Genomic DNA, 19,253 nt, shown 5'->3' with positions numbered 1-19,253 from the left:
CTAGAACCAGAGGGCACAGCCTCAGAGTAGTTGGACATCCCTTCGGAACAGAAATAAGGAGGAATTTACTTAGCTAGAGGGTGGTGAGTCTGTGGAATTCATTACCACGAATGATTGTGGAGGCCAAGTTATATTTAGAGTGGAGGTTGATAGTTTTTTACTTACTAAGGGCATCAAAGGTTACAGGGACAAGGCAGGGGAATGGGGTTGAGAGGGAAAATAAATCAGCCATTATTAGATGCCGCAGCAGACTCAATGCCCTGATTGGTCTAATTCTGCACTGATGTCTTCAGTTCTTATGGTCTAATGTTTTACATAATCAGACTTAATATTACTGGCATATGCCATGAAATATGTTGTTTTGTGGCAACATGTTACATTAAATAAGTAGTACAAGAAGAGAGTAAAGAGAAAAAAAAATTAATGAGGTAGTATACGTGGGTTCATTGTCCAATCAGAAATCTGATGCGGTGGGGAAGAAGCTGTTTTTAAAACATTGAGAATGTGGCTTTTGGACCTCCTCCTTGAAGGTAGGAATAAGAAGATGCCACCTTCTTAAAGTAGAGGCTAGTGCCCATGATGGAGCTGGCTGGGTTTGCAATTTTCTGCAGTTATTTCCAATCCTGTGCAGTGGCCCCTCCATACCAGATGGTGATGCAGCCAGTTAGAATGCTCTCCATAGTACATCTGTAGAAATTTGCAAGTCCAAACTTCAGAATGGGGAAGAAATGTGATCCAAATAACCTTGACAGAGGAGTGATTGTTGGTGCCAGACAAGACGGTTCGAGTATCTCAGAAACTGCTGATTTCCTGGGATTTTCATGTCTCTAGAAGTTACAGAAAAAGGTGCGATAAGCAAAAAACATCTAGAGAATGCCAGTTCTGTGGGCGACCATGCCTTGTTAATGAGAGAGGTCAAGGGAGAATGGCTAGACTGGTTCAAGCTGGAAGCAAGGCAACAGTAACTCAAATTCTCGAGGAGAAGGCAGGAAAATAGGGTTGAGAGGGATGATGGATCAGCCATGAAGGAATAGCAGAGCAGAGTTGATGGGCCAAATGAACCAATTCTGCTCCTATGATTAAGTGTAAAACACATATTACAACAGCGGTGTGCAGAAGAGCATCACTGAATGCACAACACGACAAACCTTGGACTACAGCAGCAGAAGACCAGAGCATGCACTCAGTGGCCATTTTATTAAGTACAGGGGGTATCTAGTAAAATGACCACTGTGTATTCATTACAAAAGTCCTGCTTTCCAAAACACAATGCCTTTCACTTCTCTGGACTTAATTACTTAAACTCACCCCCACTACCGGAACATAGTAGGCCACTGACAGCAGCTTGCCAAACTCCTCTATCCCAGGCCAGTCTTTCAAGTTGTCCCCAGGTGTAGCAAATCTTTGAAGATCTTTCCTCTCCCGGGGATGAGGTCTTTAGAGCTTCTGTTAGTGTTTCTGTACCTCTGGGTTTTTGTGGGATGGGGTTGATAGCCCCTCGTCCAACTCTCGACCTTTCTCAGCTAGGCTTGTGATGGTCCACCCTTATCTGGATTGAAGTCGATTTTCCATTCCTCTGCCCACTTACCCAGCTGTTCCAGATTCTCCTTGTAAGTGTTGTTTATCGTCTTCACTGTCTACAATGCCGCCTATCTTCACACCCTCTCCAGACTTACTATACTTTGTACATTCTCATCCAAATTGTTTATGTAAATGACAAGCACCTATCCCTGTTTAAAAATAATTCACAAGACTTCTGAAGACTTTGAATTCTGAAGGAAGCTAACAAATTGAAGTGAACCATGTTATTTCCTCTCTACAGCCTGTCTCTGCTGAACCACAGCTGTGACCCAAACTGCGTGATGGTCTTCGAAGGGAAATTGCTCCAGCTTCGTGCTGTTCAAGATATTCGTCAGGGTGAAGAGGTGATTTTTTTAAAATATGATGATGTCTACATGTGGATGTGTTGAAAGATCTCTGCTGTTTATGGATTATGTCTTATTAGACCCTATTCGTTACCCCTGTGCTCAGTGACCCTTATAGATCTGGAAATCAATGATCAACTTTATTCATCAATGTTATTGACATATAGAGGGAATTTGCTGTGATGGTGTTGGTCAGGGTGTGACATACAACAAAGAACAACATTCAACAATTATAAAGAGCTTCGTTAGCCCGAGAGTGATGAAACTGTGGAACTCCATGCCATAGACAGCTCTGGAGGCCAAGTCATTAAGTATATTTAAAATGGAGGTTGATAGGTTCTTGTGAGGTTATGGGAAGAAGGCAGGGAAATGGGGTTGAGAAGGATAATAAATCAGCCATAATTGAATGGCAGAGCAGTTTCAAAGGGTCAAATGGCCTAATTATGTTCCTATGTCAAATAATCTTATTTTCTAATAAATAATTAGATAAAGTTAGAGGTTAAAGTACATTTAAAGTACATTTATGAATAAAATGTGTATAAATATATGAATACCTGCATGTATTTACAATGTAAACAGCATCATAAAAATGGTTTAGAGTACTGACAGTGTGGTGAAGTGACAGGGGTATAGACAGAGAGGGGTGGTTGGGGTCTGAACGAGAATGGTTGATTGGATTGACTGCCTGGGGAACGAGCTTTTAACATGGCGGTAAGATTTTTGTTTTTCATAGCCTGTTAACGCTTTTCAGAGGGAGCTTTTGGAAGAGGCAGTTTACACTGTGGATAGTGTCCAGACCTCTTCTTTGAACTGGACACGTACAAGTCCTGCCATGATGGGAGACTGCAGCCAATGGACTTTCCTGCTGATATGATTGGGGGTGTAGTGGACAGCAAGGTAGGCTATTGTGGCTAGCAGAGGGATCTCTTGCTGTAGAGTCATACAGTGCAGAAACAGGCCCTTCAGCCCATCTAGTCCAGGCTGAAACCATTGAAACTGCCTACTCCTAATGACCTGCTCCAGGACAATAGCCCTCCATATCCAAACTTCTCTTAAACATTAAAATCGAGCTCTCATGGGCCACTTGTTCTGGCAGCTCATTCCACAATCTCAAAGTTTCCTCTCATGTTCCCCCTTAACCTTTCACCTTCCACTCTTAACCCATGACCTCTAGTTGTAGTCCCACCCAAACTCAGTGGAAAAAGCCTGCTTACATTTACCCTATCTATTCCCCCATAATTTTGTACAATTCTAACAAATCTCCTCTCAGTCTTCAACATTCTAAGGAATACAGTCCTAACCTATTTAATCTTTCCTTATAACTCAGGTCCCCCAGACCCGGCAACATCCTTGTAAGTTTTCTCTGCACTCTTTTAAACTTGCTTACATCTTTCCTGTAGGTAGGTGACCAAAGCTGCACAGAAAACTCCAAATTAGGCCTCACCAACATCTTATACAACTTCAATATAACATCCCACCTCCTGTACTCAATACATTGATTGATGGAAGCCAAAGTGCCAAAAGCTTTCTTTACAACCCTATCTACCTGTGATGCCACTTTCAATGAATTATGGATCTGTATTCCCAGATCCCTTTGTTCCTCCACACTCCTCAGTGCCCTACCATTCACTGTGTAAGACTGACCCGGGTTGGTCTTACTGAAGTGCAAAACCTCACACTTGTCTGCATTAAATTCCATCTGCTATTTTTCAGCCAATTTTTCCAGTTGATGCAGATCCCTCTGCAAGTCATGATAGCCTTCCTTACTGTCCAATACACGCCCAATCTCGGTGTCATTTGCAAACTCGTTGATCCAGTTAATCATATTATCATCGAGATCATTGATATAGATGATAAACAACAAAGGACCAACATCAAACCCTGCAACACACCACTAGTCACAAGCCTCCAGTCAGAGAGGCAACCCTCTACTACCACTCTCTGGCTTCTCCCACAAAGTCTAATCCAATTTCCTACTTCATCCTGAATGCTGAGTGACTGAACCTTCTTGACCCAGTCAAATGCCTTACTAAATCTGTGTCAATTTCTGTACTTGCCTGCCATAGGGTCCAAAGGAACACATTGCCAGTTCCTAGAGATTTAACCACCCTAATTTGCCTCAGGGTAGCAAACACTTCCTCCTCTTTAATCTGTACCAGGTCCGTGAAGTTGATGCTGCTTTGCCTCACTTCTAGAGACTCTGTATCCGTCTCCTGAGTAACTACAGCTGCAAAGAATTCATTTAAGATCTCCCCCATCTTTTGGCTCCATATGTGGAATACTATCCTGGTCATCCAGAGGAGAAATTTTGTCCCTAGCAATCCTTTTGCTCTTAACATACCGGTAGAATCCCTTAGGATTCTCCTTCACCTTGTCTGCTAGAGCAACTTCATGCCTTCTTTTAACCCTCCTGATTTCTTTCTTAAGTGTTCTCTTGCATTTCTTATACTCCATAAGTATCTCATTTTTTCCTACCTGCCTAAACCTGCTATGCACCTTTTTTTCTCTTAACCATAGCCTCAATATCTTTTGAAAACCGAGGTTTCCTACACTTGTTAGCTTTACCTTTTATTCAGACAGGCATATTCAAGCTTTGCACTCTCAAATTTTCGTTTTTAAAGGCTTCCTACTTCTAAGTACAGCTTTGCCAGAAATCAGCCTGGTCCAATCCAGGCTTGCCAGATTATTTCTGATACCATCAAAAGTGGCCGTTGTCCAATTTAGAATCTCAACCAGTGGACCAGACCTATCGTTTTGCATATTTACTTGAAACTAATGACATTGTGGTCACTGGATGCGAAGTGTTCCCCCACACAAATTTCTGTCACCTGCCCTGTCTCATTCCCTAATAGCAGATCCAGTACTTCTATCTTGTTGGAACTTAAATATTAATAAGAAAACTTTCCTGAACACATTTGGCAAACTCTGTCCCATCTAGTTCTTTTACAGCATTGGATACCCAGTCAATACATAAGAGTGTGTGATCTCTTTACAAATTAGTTGCTCTAAATCCTGCTGGCTGGTCTGCAATATAACCCCATTAACGTAGTCATACCTTTCTCAGTTCCACCTATAATGCCTCACTAGTTGAGTTCTCCAATCTGTCCTGCCATGTTATTTTCCCTGACAGGTAAATCCACCCCTCCTCCTTTAATCCCTCCTGCTCTGTCACATCCAAAACAATGGAACACTAGAATAATGAGCCGCCAGTCTTGCCCCTCCTGCATCCAAGTCTCACTAAGGTTAAGACGTCATAATTCCAGGTGTTGATCCATGTGCTCAGCTCATCCACCTTTCCCATGATACTTCTTGCATTGAAATGTACACAGCTCAGGACACATTGCACCATGCTCAACCTGTAGATTCCTGACTTTTTCTGAGGTCTTACCAACATCTCCACTATTTGTTCTGGCACTCTGGTTCCCATCCCCCTGCAACTCTAGTTTAAACACCATGCAGCATTAACAGACCTTCCTGCTAGGATATTAGTCAGCCTGCCATCTTCCCTGGAAGAGAGCCCAATGATCCAAAAATCTTATGCCCTCCCTCCAACACCAACTCCTTAGCCACGTCATTGTTAAACTGTATAATCTTCCTGGCACATGGCACGGGTAGCAATCCTGAAATCACAAGCCTGCAGGTCCTGCCCTGTAACTTAGAACCTAACTACCTGAACTCCCCATATGTATAACCTCGTCACCTCTTCCTACCCACGTTATTGGTACCTATATGGATCACAACATCTGGCTGTTCACCCTCCCACTTAAGAATGCGGAGGACTTGACTCCTGGCACCCGGGCGGCAACATACCATCTGGGAATCTAATTCTCACCCACAGAACCTCCTGTCTGTTCCCCTAACTACAAGTCCTCTATCAGCACAGTATGCTTCTTCTCCCACCTTCCCTTCCGAGTCACAGAGCTAGACTCGGTGACAGAGATCCGACCACTGTGACTTCCCTCTGTTAGATCAAACCCCTCCCCCTCCAAGAGTATCCAAAGTGATAGACCTGTTGTTGAGGGGGGTGTCCACAGAGGTACTCTGCACTGGCTCCTTAACCCCTTTCCCCTTATTAACTCACCCAGTTTTGTGTGTCCTGCATCTTGGGTGTAACCGTCTCTCTATATATCCTATCTATCACCCCGTCAGCCTCCCGAGTGATCTGGAATTCATCCAGTTTCAGCTCCAACTCCTTAACGCAGTTTGTTAGAAGCTGCAGCCGATGCACTTCTTGTAGTTGCACTGCTCGGGGGCACTGGAGGTCTCTGTCTTCCCACATCCCGCAAGAGGAGCATTCTACTATCCTGCCTGGCATCTTTACTGTCCTAGCTAAGCAGATATAAAGAAGGGAAGGAATAAAAAACTTAACCTTTTCTTTTCTTTGCTTTCTCTGACTGAAGCCTCTCTCCACTGAAGCCTCAAAAAGCTAAATCCTCAAGATTACCATTCTGATTCTGTCCACTCAGACTATGGCTGCTGCTTTCCTTTAATTTGCTCTTGTGTGGATTGATCACCAGTTGAAGTGTGGATTGATCACCAGTTGAAGTGTGGATTGATCACCAGTTGAAGCTCTATATACTGCAGTGACCCACTGCTGCCTTTTTCTACTCAAGCCATGGACCTGAGTGAAATTCCCTCTCAAACTTTCAGTCCAGACTGGTCTCTACAAAAGGTTCTTTACCGCTGCTGTGACCCACTGCTCCCTTTTTTTATTCGGGCAGTGGACCTGAGTGAAATCCCCTTCTCTGTGGTTCTTGTATATTGTGAGAGGCTGCTAGCACCAAACCAGACAGTAATGAGCCTGTTCATGCGTTTACATTTGCACATGTGACCGTTTTGCTAATTGTTGTTTGCTCAAGGCTGTTTGCACTATTGTCTTGTGATTGTTGGTTGCTACTGCGTTGTCTGTTATGGTATTGTCCTGTGTCATTCAAGCTTGGCACCGAGCCACAATCAATTCTGATTCTGAGGAATGGCTGATAGAGGGTGGCGATTTCTCTGTCACAGTTGCTCAGTTTATTCAAGAGATAGATAAATTTCTCATTGCCTCTGTGTTCAGTGACCCTCCTTGGTTTGGGAATGCCTCAGTGTTAAAATTCCTGTCCTGCAGAATGGTAAAATCACAGTCACACATCATGGCATCTCTGCTGACCATCAAACACCAGCTTTGACGAATCTCACTTTAGTCTCCATTTTTACAGAACTGCCTCAGGGTTGACCACTCACCTATTCAGGGCAGTTTACAGTGGATAAGTACCCTACCTGGGTGGCGGGGTGGAGGTACATTTCTATCAAAGGAAGGGTCCTGCTGAAGGGTCTCGGCTCGAAATGTTGACTGCTTATCCCCATCCATAGATGCTGCCAGACCTGCTGAGCTCCTCCAGCACATTGTGTGTATTGCTCTAGATTTCTAACATCTGAGGTGCCCCTTGTGTTTGAAAAATTCAAAGATCAGACGTGCAAAGGGATTTGGAATCCCTTGCGCAGGATTCCCTAAAGGTTAGCTTGCAGGTTGAGTCAGTGGTGAGGAAGGCAAATGTGATGTTAGCAAACAGGAAGAAATCTGCAGATGCTGGAAATTCAAGCAACGCACACAAAATGCTGGTGGAACGCAGCAGGTCAGGACAAAGGGTCTTGGCTGAAACGTCGACAGCGCTTCTCCCTATGGATGCTGCTTGACCTGCTGCATTCCACCAGCATTTTGTGTGCGTGATGTTAGCATTCATTTTGAGAGGATTAGAGTATAAAAGCAAGGATGTAATGCCGAAGTTTTATAAGGTACTGGTGAGGCCACACTTGGAGTTTTGTGATCAATTTTGGTTCCCTTATCTAAGAAAGGATATGCTAACATTGGAGAGGATTCAAAAGAAGTTTATGAAAGTGATTCCAGGAATGAAAGACTCATCATATGAGAAGTGTTTGATGACTCTGGACATGTGCTCGCTGGAGATTAGAAGAATGAAGGATGATCTTATTGAAACCTATTGAATATTGACAGGCCTAGAGGAAGTAGATGTATAGTGGGGGAGTCTAACACCAGAGAGCACACATTAGAATAGATGGATGTCTCTTTAGAATAGAAAAAAAGAGGAATTATTTTAGCCAAAGGGTGGTGAATCTGTGAAATTTATTGTTACAAATGGCTGTGGAGGACAAGTCATTGAGTATATTTGATGCAGAGGTTGAAGGGTTCTTGGTTGGTAAGGGAATCGAAGGTTAAACGGAGTTCAGATTCATTTATTTATCACACGTACATTGAAATATACAGTAAAATGTATCATTTGTGTTAACACCCAACAGAATCTGGAAAGGAGTAATAATAACAGGGTTGTTGTGGTGGGAAATTTTAATTTTCCAAATATTGATTGGCATCTCCCTAGAGTGAGGGGTTTAGATGGGGTGGAGTTTGTTAGGTGTGTTCAGGAAGGTTTCCTGACACAATATGTAGATAAGCCTACAAGAAGAGAGGCTGTACTTCATTTGGTATTGGGAGATGAACCTGATCAGGTGTCAGGTCTCTCAGTAGGAGAGTATTTTGGAGATAGTGATCATAATTCTAACTCCTCTTCCACAGCATTGGAGAGGGACAGGAATAGACAAGTTAGGGAAATGTTTAATTGGAGTAAGGGGAACTATGAGGCTAACAGGCAGGAACTTGGAAGCATAAATTGGAAACACATGTTCTCAAGGAAACATACGGAAGAAATGTGGCAAATGAGACATGGAAAGGATGGTAGGGTACAAGATCCTTGGTGCACAAAGGCTGTTGTAAATCTAGTCAAGAAGAGCTTATGAAAGTTTCAAAAAACTAGTTAATGATATGAATCTAGAAGATTATAAGGCTAGTAAGAAGGAGCTTAAGAATTAAATTAGGAGAGCTAGAAGGGGCCTTGAGAAGGCCTTGGTGGACAGGATTAAGGAAAGCCCCAAGGCATTCTACAAGTATGTGAAGAGCAAAAGGATAAGACGTGAGAGAATAGGACCAATCAAGTGTGACAATAGAAAAGTGTGTATGGAACCGGAGGAAATAGAGGAGGTACTTAATGAATACTTTGCTTCGGTATTCACTACAAAAAGAAATCTTGGCAATTGTCAGGATGATTTGCAGTGGACTGAAAAGCTTGAGAATGTAGATATTAAGAAAGCGGATGTGCTGGAGCTTTTGGAAAGCATCAAGTTGGATAAGTCACCGGGGCCAGATGGTATGTACTCCAGGCTACTGTGGGAAGTGAGGAAGGAGATTGCTGAGCCTCTGGCAATGATTTTTGCATCATCAATGAGGATGAGAGAGGTTCTGGAGGATTGAAGGGTTGTGGATGTTGCTCCTTATTCAAGAAAGGGAGTAGGGATAACTCAGGAAATTATAGGCCAGTGAGTCTTACTTCAGTGGTTGGTAAGTTGATGGAGAAGATCCTGAGAGACAGGATTTATGAACATTTGGAGAGGCATAATATGATTAGGACTAGTCAGCATGACTTTGTCAAAAGCAGGTTGTGCCTTACAAGCCTGATTGAATTTTCTGAGGATGTGACTAACCGCATTGATGAAGGTAGAACCGTAGATGTAGTGTATATTGATTTCAGCAAGGCACTTGATCAGGTAACCCATGCAAGGCTTATTGAAAAAGTAAGGAGGCGTGGGATCCAAGGGGACATTGCTTTGTGGATCCAGAACTGGCTTGCCCACAGAAGGCAAAGAGTGGTTGTAGACGGGTCATGTTCTGCATGGCGGCCGGTGACCAGTGGTGTGCCTCAGGGATCTATTCTAGGACCCCTTCTCTTTGTGATTTTTATAAATGACCTGGGTGAGGAAGTGGAGGGATGGGTTAGTAAGTTTGCTGATGACACAAAGGTTGAGGGTGTTGTGGATAGTGTGGAGGGTTGTCAGAGGTTGCAGCGGGACATTGATAGGAGGCAAAACTGGGCTGAGAAGTGGCAGATGGAGTTCAGCCCAGATAAGTGTGAAGTGGTTCATTTTGGTTGGTCATAATATGATAGCAGAGTATAGGATTAATGGTAAGACTCTTGACAGTGTGGAGGATCAGAGGGATCTTGGGGTCCGAGTCCATAGGACACTCAAAGCATCTGCGCAGGTTGACTCTGTGGTTAAGAAGGCGTACAGTGTATTGGCCTTCATCAGTCGTGGGATTGAGTTCAAGAGCAGGGAGATAATGTTGCCAAATGATGGGCTGTACAAATAATTAAATGCTGTTATCACAGCCGTAAGTAAAATCGATGTCCCATGCTCTCAATTCTTGACTACTTTGAGAGTTTTGTATTGAGAATGGTGAACAGTTTGAACGCTTGCTGTTGCACACAGGAGTCAGATGGCTCTCAGAAGGAAACTGCCTGAGCCGTTTTTATGCGTATTTTGAAGCAGTGTTAAAATTTGTTAAAGACTCAAATATTTCACTGCTTATTTGTCAGAACTATTCGCAAAGTTTAATTAATCAATCTTCAGTTGCAAGGAAATGATGTGAATCTTGTCAAAGTCAGATCAGCCGTCCCACCTTTCTGTCCAAGTTACCCCTATTTAAGTGCTGCATTGGCTGGCGCAAGGTTTTCCAATTTACGAGCCTCTCTGAGTTGGAAGAGAAAGGAAGAATTCCAGATGACGATCTTCAAACATATTGTGCCCTCCTGGGTGAATTGCGCAAAGATACAGTAGGTCAAAGTTTCTGGGCCTTCTCTCGATCCAAATTCTAGATTGGGTAATCAACCCATTCCTGAAGATTTGAAATGAGGAAAACAGGAAGGATAGAAAAGGAAATGATCTCGCTAGAAAATGACTTTAGGCTGAAGCTGAGGTTCAAAATATCATATTAGGACTTTCGGTTGAAGAAAGCAATCTCTGAACGCTATCCAGCACTGTGGAAAAAGGTCAAGATGTTCCTTATTGCCTTTGCAGCATCTTATTTAGTGGAGCCTGGCACTCGATTTCTTTCAAAGCAGCAAAACAGTCTGCAACCTACTGAACATGGGGATTTGAGATTCCTCCTGAGTGACATTCAGCCTGATGTTGAGAAGCTGATATCACTGCACTGAACCCATCCATCCCACTGAAAGGTGAAAAGGCAAAGAAATAGTGAATAGTTGGACTTCTAAAATACGCTCTAAAATTGTTGATGGAAATAATTTTTACTGTAATTAAATAAATAAATATTTTATTTGTAGCTTTAAGTAGATTCTTTGTCACTGCTTTGAATTTGCACTTCCTATTTTCTTTCACTGTACATTGTAAATCAAAATTCTGTATGGCTCTTATGTAATGGCCCAAAAGGATAAGCGCAGCACTGGAGATGTGGTCTGGGAACCAAGGGGGTGGCACTGCAAAAAGAAGTTTGGGAAGTTTGCTCTAGGCCTTTTCTATCAAATATCTTTTAAATGTTATAACTGCATTCATGTTTACAGCTTACTTTGGCAGCTCATTTCATATTTTCAACACCATCTGTATGAATAACTTGACCTTCAGGTCCTCCTTAAATCTATCTCCTCTCATCTTAAACCTCTGCCTTCTAGATTTATACTCCTCTATCCTGGAGAAAAGGCCTGTGGCCATCCACCTTATTATATCCCTAGTGATTTCATATGCCTTTTCTACGTAGGCTCACCCCTCAGCCCCCTACAGTCCAAGGAAGAAAGTTCCAGCATATCCATATTTTTTCTTACAACAAGCTCTCCAGTATTGTTAGTATCCTTGTGAATTCTTTCTGCACCTGTTCCCTCATCCAATCTCGTCATGAGCAATGCTCCCTCTAACTTGTAATGACCAGTGTGCGCAAAAATCATGTGCTGTGCGATTCCCTCCCCCCCCCCCCCCCCCCAGTGACAACAACATGTGCGCACTGAATTCTTAAGCGGAAGTAAACCTGTAGTTTTTCTGAGAATAATAAGCCATTCTATTTTAAGTGAACTGGCAGTTCTTTTCTGCTTCACACCCTTTGCTCCTTTGGAATTCGACGTAGTGAATCAATAATTTCTTCAATAAAAACAGTATATATAACCCAGTTCTAAAATCTGCAGAGAAATCGTTGCAAACTGCATGTTGTCAACACTGTCTGCATCAGAAACTGAAAAGGGAAATGTGATTGTGTACGTTCGTGAAATATACTTAACATGACAGCAAGGTAAAGAGTGACAACCTTTTGTGTGCAGTTTAAGTTCCTTTGTGCACTAGTAACAAAAGATGTGTGTGCATGCACGTGCACACCTTAGAGGGAGCATTGGTTATGAGTTAGTTAAGTTCAAAGTACATATACAATACGTCACCATATACAACCCTGAGATCCATTTTCTTACAGGCATACTCAATAAATCAATAATAATAATAATAATACCACACCAAACAGAGCATTACCAGAGTGCAGACTACAAACTATGCAAATACAAAAAGAAGTAAATAATAATAATAAATAAGCAATAAATATTGAGAACATGAGATGAAGAGACCTTAAAAGTTAGTCCATAGGTTGTGGGAACATTTTGGTGATGGGCAAGTGAAGTTGAGTGTAATTATCCACTCTGGTTCAAGAGCCTGATGATTAAGGGGTAATATCAGTTCCTGAACCTGGTGGTGTGAGTCCTGATGCTCCTGTACCTTCTTCCTGATGAAAGCAGTGAGAAGAGAGCTTGACCTGGGTGGTGGGGCTCCCTGGTAATGGATGCTACTTTCCTGCAAAAGTGTTACATGTACATGTGCTCAATGGTGGGGAGGGCTTTACCTGTAATGGACTGGGCCGTATCCACTACTTTTTGTAGGATTTTCCATTCAAGGCATTGGTGTTTCAATACCAGGCTGTGATACAGCCAGTTAATATACTCTCCACCGCACATCTGTGGAAGTTAGTAAAAGTTTGTTCAAGTTATGGATGGAGAATAATTGCAGGACTTGGCAAGGATGATGGCATCTCATGAAAGAAAAATTAAAACTGACACATATTTGAAAGCTTACTTTTTTAAAAGTTGTCTAGGCAATTGCTGTAGAGTGCACAGATTATTCATGGCTTAACCACAGTTTGAATTCTCTCTAGATCAAGGATTTGGGTTTTTTTCCCCAGTGCAGGTTGTGCACAGGTTAGAGCAGGGTTCTGTTCCTGTGAATATGGTAACATAAATAGTTCACAAATTGAAAGGAGGCTGTGAACCGAATTCCCAAAGGGCAGAAGATAACTGCAGCCTCAGAGCATCCCGAGGGCTTCCCAAGTGCTGAACCGCATGTTTCAAAATACAGCATGGTGACAGGTCCTTCTCGAGCTATGTCTGCACTGACCAATTAACCTACTGACCCTTCAGTGCATGGAATGGTGGAGCGGACCCAGTAGGCCAAATGGCCACATTGTGCTCTCATGTCTTATGATCTGACCCATTTGTCTTTGGAATGTTTGGGGGGAGGTGGAGACTGGGGCGCCCGAAGGACCTTACAGATAGTGGTGGGAATTGAACGTGGGTCTCTGCCACTTTACTCTATGCCAGCATGCCACTCACATGGTCAGGGGTTTGGGAGCTGGGCAGGACCTCTATCACCTTCAGTTATTGGAAAGCAAAGCCAGGCTGATACTGGAGACTTGACGCAGGAACAGCAGCTGCAGGAAACACCCAGCAGGTCAGGCAGCATCCGTGGAAAGAAGAACAACATTAATCATTCAGGCCAAATCCGATGAATGCTCGTTTTAATTTTGTTTATCTTTCCACAGACCTTGTTGGATCTGCTGAGTAGTTCCCGTATTTTCTGTACTTACCTCCGTGGGTTCCTTATTGCTTTCGATCACAAGTAAAGTGAAGAGCAGGGTTGTTACCAGATCTGTTGCTAAGGTGCATTAGATAAACAAAAATAATTACGGAGTGCAAGAATAAAAGATGTCACTTCCACACAAAAAAGGAATGGATATTCACTTGAGAATTAGTACCACAGTAGATTATCCATGTTAGTCTGCAAAACTAACCCAGTTGTCTTTCCAGTGTAAGTCGCTCGACACCACCAGCTGGTAAACCAGTCAATGTAGTCCTCTTCTTAATGGTTCCTTATAAACACCCAACATATATCAGGCTCTCCCTTATTTTGTGAATACCCCACCTTATATCATCTGTCATCATCATCATCATCATGTGCCGTGTCATATGACATGGGCGATCAAGGTCTGTGACCATAATTGCTTTTTGTTAAGTTTCTGCAGAAGTGGTTTGCAATTGCCTTCTTCTGGGCAGTGTCTTTACAAGATGGGTGAACCCAGTCATTATCAAGACTCTTCAGAGATTGTCTGGCTAGTGTCAGTGGTCACGTAACCAGGACTTGTGATTGCACCGGCTGCCCTCATGACCACCCACTACCTGCTGCTGTGACTTTCTGTGTCCCTGATCAGGGTGGGCTAAGCAGGTTCTGCACAATTTCCGAGGGTGACCTGCAGGCTAGCAGAGGGAAAGAGTGCCTTACACCTCCTTCGGTAGAGATGTATCTCCACCCCATCGCCCATATATTACACATATCTCTTTTAGGATTTTGCTCCTTTAAAAGTTGTACGAATGCCAAAACAAGATTGTGGTGAGGTCTTACGTTGCATTATTGAAGTAGAGTGGTAATCCTTAAGTATTTGGGTGTATCTCTGTAACCGAAACTTAAGGTCAGAGTTTATGTGCAGGAAGTACCATAGATCCGATTTACGTTTGGGTCATTGAGGTGAGGCCTTTTGGAAGTGCCAGCCTGGGGTTAGGATGGATCAAAATGCGAGTATGTCAAGAACAACATAGCAATGAACTGCACACAAAAAAATGCTGGAGGAGCTCAGCAGGCCAGGCAGCGTCTAAGGAAGGGAATAGATAGTTAACATTTCGGGCCAGGACCCTTCAGGTTTCCATTCATGCTGCCTGACCTGCTGAGTTCCTCCAACGTTTTGTGAGTGTTGCTTTGGATTTCCAGCATCTGCAGACTTTCTCATGTTTACGCTTACCAGTGAGCTACGGACTGTGCGTGACCCAACACTGGTTGGGTTAACTCATTTAGTTTAGTTTAATGAAAGGAATTCCAAGGCATGCAAATATGGAGTAGCTTATATTGGTTGTCACAACATCGTGGGTGATGCACCATCAATAACTCACACTGAGACGTAAGGCGAGATATCGGCTTTTATTGACTGGAAGAAGGAACCAGGAGTGAGTGTCCATCATACTACATCCTGGAGACTGAGGCCGAGCGTCAGGCCTCAGATCGCCTTTATACAGGGGCCTGTGGGAGGAGCCACAGGAGCAGTCAGCAGGGGGCGTGTCCAGACAGGCACATAGTTCATCACAGTGGGCCAAAAGGCCGGTACTGTTTCAAGTTCTGTGTTGCATGTGCTAACTTATTGAGAGATGGTTGCAAGCCCTTCCAGCCCAACAAGCCCAGAGCAGCCAAATACACCCAAGAGACCAATTAACCAACTGAGCTGTATGCCCTTTGAATGTGAGAGGGAACTACAGCACCCGGAGGAAACCCATGTGGTGACAGGAGAATGTACGTACTCCTGACAGGAATTGAATCTGAGTTGTTTTGCACTCAAGTGTTATGCTACTGTGCCTGAAGCTGCTCCCCTTTTCCACCTCTCACCCACCAATGAGAACTGATAACTACAACTCATTGTGTTTGAAAAAGATTTCACAACCCTTCTCTGATTTTCTTGCAAATGACCTTGAAGCTGTTTACCAACTCTTCTGAGAGTGGAAACAACATCACATCAATGCTGTCTACTCCCCACCTAATTTAAAACAGTCCAGTTAAATCTCCCCCAGTCATTCTCTGCTCCAAGGAGAACAATCGAAGTTTGTGAAGCCTTTGAGCGGGTGAATCCGGCCTCAGAACACCTGCTGGATCCTGTCGTTTCTCCTCGGGCACGGTGCCTGTATTGCTCTAGTCAATGCCTGACAGGCGACAATTCAGCACGAAGCAGAGGGAGTATTGTACTGCAATAGTAGGGCCGTGATTGCAGGGCTGGGAAATGGCCCCCCAGTTCTCCACACTGTGGGCAACACACTCGAAATTGCTGAAGGAAACCAGCAGATCAGCCAGCATTTATGAAGGGGAATAGACTGCTTTGGGCTGTCACCCTTCTCCAGGACTGGAAAGGAAGGGGAAGACATCAGAATAAGAAGGTGGTGAGGTGGAGGGGAGGGGACGAGCTGGGAGCAAAATCTCCTGTCTTTATGATTTGCCACACTGTGAGCGGTGCCTTCTTCAAATTTCAAAGTTGAAATTTACAATCAAAGTATGTATATGCTATCATATGTTACCTTGAGATTCATTTTCTTGCAACACATGAAAATAAAAGAAATGCAAAAGAATTTATGAAAAACTAGAAATAAGTAGATGAGGACTGATAAACAACCAGTGTACAAAAGAAAATAGTGTGTGCATAACATTATTCTGAGAACATAAATTGTGAAGAGTGCTTGAAAGTGAGTTTGTAGATTGTAGAATCTGTTCAGAGTTGTGGTGAGTGAAGTTATCCACCCTGTTCAGGAATCTGATGGTTACAAGTTACAAGTTGAGGTTGAGTTACAAGTTACAGGTTGAGTCTGTGGTGAGGAAGGCAAATGTGATGTTAGCATTCATTTTGAGAGGACTAGAATATAAAAGTGAGGATGTAATGTTGAGGGTTATAAAGCACTGGTGAGGCCTCACTTGGAGTATTGTGAGCAGTTTTGTTCCCCTTATCTAAGAAGGGATGAGCTGACATTGAAGAAAGTTCAATGGAGGTTCACGATTACGGATTAAAAGTCTTATTATTTGAGGAGCGTTTGATTTTTTTGGGACTTTGCTCACTGGATTTCAGAAGATTGAAGGAAGATCTCATTGGAACCTATCGAATATTGAAAGACCTAGACCGAGTGGATGTAGAGAGGTCTTGGACTCCCAACACAGGGGAATCTAAGACCAGAGGGGACAGTCTCAGAATAGAGGAGCAACCATTTAGTACAGAGTTGAGGAGGAATTTCTTTAGCCAGAGAGTGGTGAATCTGTGGAGTTTGTTGCCCAGGACAACTGTGGGTATACCCAAGTTAGTGGGTATGTTTGAGCCAGAGGCTGATAGATAGAATCTTGATTAGTCCGGCATCAAGGGATAGAGGGAGAAGACAGGAGCTTAGAGTTGAGGGGAAATGGATCAGCCATGATTGAACGGCAGAGCAGACTCGATGGGCCAAATGGCCCAATTCTGCTCCTAAATGTTATGGTCTTATGTTCCGGAAGCTATTAATATGGGAGCTAAGGCTGTTGTACCTCCTGCCCAATGGTGGTAGTGGGAAGATGGTATGGCTGAATGGTGGGGTCTTTGATGGTGGATGCTTACTGCTTGTCAATGGGGGAGGGGGGACAGTTTTGTCTGTGATGGACTGAGCTGTATCCGCCATTTTCCTTAGCCTTTTCTGGTCCAAGGTATTGGCCTTTCTCATGACGGGGTCAGCAGGCACCATGGACAGTCCTTGCAGCTTTGTGTTATCCATGGCAGAGGCTGGGGGAGTGCGCACCATCTTAGAATCACGGAGTGTGTGATGGCTTCAAGACGGACTAGCATCTGAGTGGCAGAGGTGGGTGGGGAGGCGAAGCTGGGTGGTGATTTGGGTGATTAACATTGTGCTGAAGCACTTGAATAAAATCCGTGAGGAAGCCTTCACCCTTTTATAAGAATGTTGTTGTTGTTCCTCTCTGTGCCTTGTGGCACAGCAGGCGACAGCCTTGAGGTTTCTTTAGCTCTTATCTCTGTTTTACGAGGCCGAGCGGCTGGCTCGACACTCAACCCAGCGTGGATGGAAGGCGTGCAAGGAGCTGGCTGGATTTGAACCTGGGACTGCTCGCCTCAAAGCCCGGTACACCACCAGCTGGCTTTTATAGATAGGTGAGCTTGTGCTTTTGAGAAGACGGCAGACAATGGATTTCCTCGATTCGTGTGAGCTGCCAGTTAATGCCATGTCACAGAGTTCATTTTTACATGGGTGACAAAAGGAATGGAAGTCGAATACCTCCTCACCTTTATCACCACGCATTTAATGTGGAAGGAGGTTGTGTTAGGTCGGGGTTTTACTCTAGAATATGCCGCCAGGGGTGGTGGTAGGGGCAGATACATTAGCGGCATTGAAGAAACTCTCAGGTCCTTAAATGAAACCCTTTCGTACTCTGCTCCATTCAGTATCACCTCCAGTATATATCCATTTCCTCCGAGTTACAGCCCCTTCTTCCCTTACACCTCACAGTCCTCTGCAACATAGAACATAGAAATCTATAGCTGATTGCAGGCCCTTTCGCCCACAATGTTGTGCCAACCATGTAACCTACTCTAGAAACTGCCTTGAATTACCCTACCAAATAGCCCTCTATTTTTCACCCACCTCTCCTCTCCTGCTCCCCCTGCCTCTTCTGTCATTCTGGTTTCCCCCCCTATCCTCCATCCCTCCTGAGCTTTTCCTAACTCTCACTCTGAACACTGCCCTCCCACCCTGTCTTCTCCTGATTTTCTGACATTAATCTTCACGGCCAGAGGATACCAAAGACTGAGAGCACGTACCACCAGGCTCACGGACAGCTTCTATCCCACCGTTATCAGACACTGGAAAGTCCCCTAGTACAATATGATGGATTCTTGACCTCGTAATCTACCTCGTTATGACCTTGCACCTTATTGTCTGCCTGGTAGAGGCATTCAAGGGATTCCTGGATAGGCACATGAATGAGTAGAAAATGGACAGATAAGTCCGAGTGCAGGCAGGTCGGAATTGGTTGTCATTAGCTTAATGAGTATGTTTCTATAAAATCCTGGCCGAAGGGTCTGTTTCTGTTCTGCAATGTTCTATGGTTCTATAAGATGCTGGCTGAAGGGTCTGTTTGTGTGCTGAGCTGTTCTTTGTTCTATTCTATTTCATCTCCCACTGTATTGGAAGTAACATCCTTTGTCTTTGTAAACCTCTGCCGTAACAAGTGTACTTGGCTTTTGTTATTGAGATAAAGTGATTACGGTGGTAAAGCGGCTATATTTCATTAGGAGTTTGAGGAGATTTGGTATTTCTACAGATGTTCCATGGAGAGCATTCTAACTGGCTGCATCACTGTCTGGTATGGAGTGGTGGGGGAGGGTCTAACGCACAGGGTCGAAATAAGCTGCATAGAGTTACAAACTCAGACAGCTTCATCATGGGCATTAGCCTCCCCAGCATCCAGGATGTCTTCAAGCAGCGATGCTGCAAAAAGGCACATCCATCATTAAAGGCCCCCGACACCCAGGACATGGCCTCTTCTCATTGCTACCTTCAGGGAGGATGTCCAGGAGCTTGAAGGCACACACTCAGTGATTCAGGAACAGTTTCTTCC

The 19,253-nt window shown here is 43.8% G+C and overlaps 1 protein-coding gene across 6 annotated transcripts in view; it reads left to right on the top strand.

The window, feature by feature from the left end:
• The window catches only part of smyd3 (SET and MYND domain containing 3), a 990,938-nt gene that overhangs the window by 802,914 nt on the left and 168,771 nt on the right, over nucleotides 1-19,253 (top strand). For all 6 annotated transcript variants that reach the window (XM_059985566.1, XM_059985569.1, XM_059985568.1 and 3 more), the window contains one exon: nucleotides 1,823-1,925. In XM_059985566.1, coding sequence (XP_059841549.1) covers nucleotides 1,823-1,925 — 103 coding nt within the window. The remainder of the gene's footprint in view (nucleotides 1-1,822; nucleotides 1,926-19,253) is intronic.

The sequence above is a fragment of the Hypanus sabinus genome, chromosome 12 (genome assembly GCF_030144855.1).
Source record: "Hypanus sabinus isolate sHypSab1 chromosome 12, sHypSab1.hap1, whole genome shotgun sequence".
Classification (NCBI taxonomy): Eukaryota; Metazoa; Chordata; class Chondrichthyes; order Myliobatiformes; family Dasyatidae; genus Hypanus; species Hypanus sabinus.
This window is presented reverse-complemented; position numbering and strand designations above follow the sequence as displayed.